At 44.7% G+C, this 3,827-nt stretch overlaps 1 protein-coding gene across 1 annotated transcript; it reads left to right on the plus strand.

Annotated features, from left to right (window-relative positions):
* The first annotated feature begins 2,574 nt into the window (after nucleotides 1–2,574).
* On the plus strand, nucleotides 2,575–3,691 carry LOC105557038 (gamete and mating-type specific protein A-like). Its single transcript, XM_012004172.1, has 3 exons — nucleotides 2,575–2,885; nucleotides 2,950–3,306; nucleotides 3,410–3,691. Exons 2-3 carry the CDS (start codon nucleotides 3,054–3,056, stop codon nucleotides 3,412–3,414), a joined length of 258 nt encoding a protein of 85 aa, XP_011859562.1. The 5' UTR covers nucleotides 2,575–2,885; nucleotides 2,950–3,053; the 3' UTR covers nucleotides 3,415–3,691.
* Nucleotides 3,692–3,827: the final 136 nt, after the last annotated feature.

The following is a 3,827-nucleotide window of genomic DNA, read 5'->3' on the forward strand; positions in this document are numbered from 1 at the left end:
TGACTGGACGCAACAGAACAAAAGACCGTAAAAACAAATGAAAACAGTGGGCGACACATAGGTAGCCTCGACCCGCGTGATACAAACGATATGAATAACACAGGGATACAATTCTAACACTCCCCTTATTACTGTGTATTATTCCTCGTGCAACTCAAGTGTAACATGGAAATGCAATTATCGTGTTTCGCTTTAGATAAGGATTTCGTTAAACCATCGGCTAACATTAAATCCGTTCTTAAGTATTTTATGTCAATATCTCCCTTATCGACAAGCTCTCTAACAAAATGAAAACTTATGTCTACATGTTTACTACGTTTGTGAAATACCGCGTTTTTAGAGAGTTCAATGGCACTTTGGTTATCACAATAGACTCTAATTGTATCTTTTACAAATTTTTCGGACCCCATGTGCGTTAACAGTCTTTTTATGTATACGATTTCCCTTGATATCTCCGCAAGTGCTCCGTATTCCGCCTCCATAGTAGAAAGTGCCATCGATCCTTGTTTCTTAGATTTCCAACAGATAGGACCATTTGCTAGGATGATTATGTTGCCGGTACAGGACTTCCTGTCGTCTACGTCTCCAGCCCAGTTCGAGTCCGAGTAGGCTGTAACGTCTTCCGAGTTTTTGACGTAATTGATGCCGTAATGTTTCGTCCCTTTCAGATATCTTAGGACGTGCTTTGCTAAAAACCAATGTGTTTGTCCTGGGTCAGTGCAGAAGCGACTAAGTGTGCTAGCTGCAAATGCGATATCCGGCCTCGTTGCATTTGCAAGGTAGTTGAGTCCGCCAATGAGTTCCCTGTATGGTCGATTTTTCATTTCTTTTCGTTCGGTTTCGGAATTTGGACCCATCTCCTTCGTAATCTTCATGGTCGGCTCCAAAGGTGTTGATGCTATCTTCGGGTCTTCCATGTTGAATCTTGCTAGCAATTCATCGACGTATTTTTCTTGTGAAAGAAACATGCTTCCCGTTTGATCTTCTCGGCTGACTTTTATTCCAAGAATGTCATGTATAGGACACATCCATCTAAGTCATCTAAGTCCACCATCTTGAATGCTGACTTCAATTTGAACTTTATTTGTTCTAATTCCTTTCTTCTTTTTGATGCCACGACGAAATCATCAACATATACAATCACGATAACTCGCTTATCGCTTTCGTCGAACAGGTATACACATGGATCGACTGCCGTGCGTCTGCCTCCATTGTTTGTGATGTATCCATCGAGTTTCATGTACCATTGTCTTCCCGACTGCTTTAGTCCGTATAATGGTTTCAAAAGTTTGCAGATTTTGGATTCTTCACCATGTTGAACATACATTTCGGGTTGCTCCATATAAACTTCATCGGTGAGATCTCCTTGTACGTAGGCTGACACAACGTCCATCTGATGGACGTGCATCTCTTCGTTTACTGCTGCTGCAAGCAAAGCCCGTATTGAGTCTAATCTTGCGACTGGCGCAAACGCTTCTTGATAATCTACGCCTTCTCGTTGCGTATGTCCTCTGACGACTAATCTTGCCTTAAATGTTTCAATTTCTCCTTTTTGATTAATTTTAGTTTGGAAAATCCATCGATTTGATAGAACCTTTTTTCCTTTCGGCCTTGGTACTAATATCCACGTTGCATTCTCTTGCAGGCTCTTGTATTCGCAATCCATCGCTGCTAGTCATGCCTCTTTGTCGTCTCGATCCAGTGCTTCCGAAATAGTTTGGGGTCTTAATTTATCGTGTTATTGGTTTGATAGATTTTTCTAGGCCTACCACGCTGACCTGTGCGTAGTAACTTCGGTGGTCCTCGGTGCGGTTCACTGATGTCGCCGGTTGCTTCTGGATCGTCCTCTTGATCATCGATCTCCGCTTCAGATTCTTCGGAATTGCAATCTTCGCTGGGTGAGTCGGGTAGCTGTAATCCTAAGACGTTTGAGTCTTCAACCTTATCTTCCAGTATATCGAATTTGACTTCATCCAGTGTATCACTTGAATTCCGCTTCTCGAAGAATTTCACATCCCGGGCTTTGACAACAGTCCTCGTTCCTGGCTTCCAAAGACGATACGCCTTTGACTCTTGCGAGTATCCAACTAAGATATACCTATTCGTCGCCTTTTGGTTGGAATTTTCCTCGTTTATGTGATTTGTCCAACATTATTGCTTTAAAGTCCAATGACTCTAAAGAATCCTACATATGGTTTTCTTAAACCACGCTTCGTAGGGTGTCTTTCCATTTAATATTTTTGTTGCACATCTGTTTCGCAGATACGTGGCTGAGTTTATAGCTTCGGCCCATAATGATTGCGGAAGATTACCTTGTAACATTATGCATCTTGCCATCTCGACAAGCGTTCGGTTCTTTCGTTCCGCGACTCCGTTTTGTTGGGACGTGTAGCGGTGAGATGCGTCCGCTTAGCGGCCCCGCTCGAGGCGGTGTCTAGCGAGGAGTAGGATGGCGATGCGCGGCGAGGAGTAGGGAGGCGAGGCGCGCCGCTGCCCGTCCGCCGCTTACGCGACCACTCGCACGTCTCCCCGCGCTGCATCAAAGTTCGCAGCGATGGTCGCTACCATGAAGTAAGAGTAAGGAGACGTATCTCCATAGATTGAAAGTGGTCATGAAAAATGTTCCGTATGTGGCCAGGTTCGCCAAATGGAATAACTTGGACCATTTCGTCGCCATCTTGAATATCGTATATATATATATATATATACAGCGATACGAGAGAGTGAGTTCCGTTTTCACGCATGATGCACATGATGCGTGAAATCGATACTTAAGATTAAACGTAGCTCGTGTGTACGAGATCTTGTTCTTTCTTTCGGTTCCTGTCGCGTCGGTGACCCCCTCTCGGTAAAGGACCGTCTGCATTGGAAGTAAGCAGTAAGAAGTAAGAAAATCATAACCTTTACTTATCATAACTTTACAGGCATAATTTTTAAAAATATTTATAGCACTGGTCCAGCTGCGCTCTAATTCACCGAGAGTACCCTAGTAGCACAGTGCATTGGATAAACATTGGCCCAATATTTGGTTGTATTGGGCCAATGTTTAACCAATGCCAATTCCTACCGATCCCATCGGCCACAGTGCAGCTGCGAATCCTCAGTCGACGCCCGTATCGAACGTAGAAACAAGCCCGAGGCCGGTAGCTTCCAACAAAGATGAGCGTACGACAAATGAATCTACGAAAGTGCCAGCCGCGGTCACTCCGCCACCAACCAAGCCACCTACTACGACCAAGCCAACCACAACCAAGCCAATTACAATGCCTGCGCCGCACACGACACCGCTTCCTCCACCGAACCTGGGTAAGTGGAATGTAACGCAGAACAACACGTTGTGCATACTCGTTCAAATGGCTGTGCAATTCAATGTTTCTTATACCACCGCTAATAACATGACGCGTTACAGGGTGATGGACCTGCCCGACAATAGCACTACAACTACGGGGGAATGTGGTAAAACCGAGCAGAACCTGACGTTGTCGTGGCCATCGCCGAACGAAAGCATTCAGAATAATTTCACCATTCATTTCGTAAAGAATGAGACGAAAAAGGATTACACTCTTCATCACTTTGAGATCTCTCTCGCGGCCGCAGAATTCCCCAACGCTAAAATAAATAGTACGCTGACTGTGGAACATGTGACGCCGCAATTTACAACTGGATTAACCAATTCGTACAGATGTATCAAGGAACAGCAGCTAGATTTGTCCGTCCAGAGGACCAACGTTACCGTGGGGCTTCTGAAAGTGACCAAATTACAATTTCAAGCGTTCCGAGGTGATAACTCAACTATCTTCGGCCTAGCCAAGGACTGTTCGTTCGAT

Source organism: Vollenhovia emeryi, unplaced genomic scaffold (assembly GCF_000949405.1).
Source record: "Vollenhovia emeryi isolate VEMERY1.0 unplaced genomic scaffold, V.emery_V1.0 DF939644.1, whole genome shotgun sequence".
NCBI lineage: Eukaryota > Metazoa > Arthropoda > Insecta > Hymenoptera > Formicidae > Vollenhovia > Vollenhovia emeryi.

Bases quoted from the DNA above. Each gene is read 5' to 3' on its own strand.
- LOC105557038 (XM_012004172.1), top strand. From the start codon at position 3,054: ATGCCAATTCCTACCGATCCCATCGGCCACAGTGCAGCTGCGAATCCT.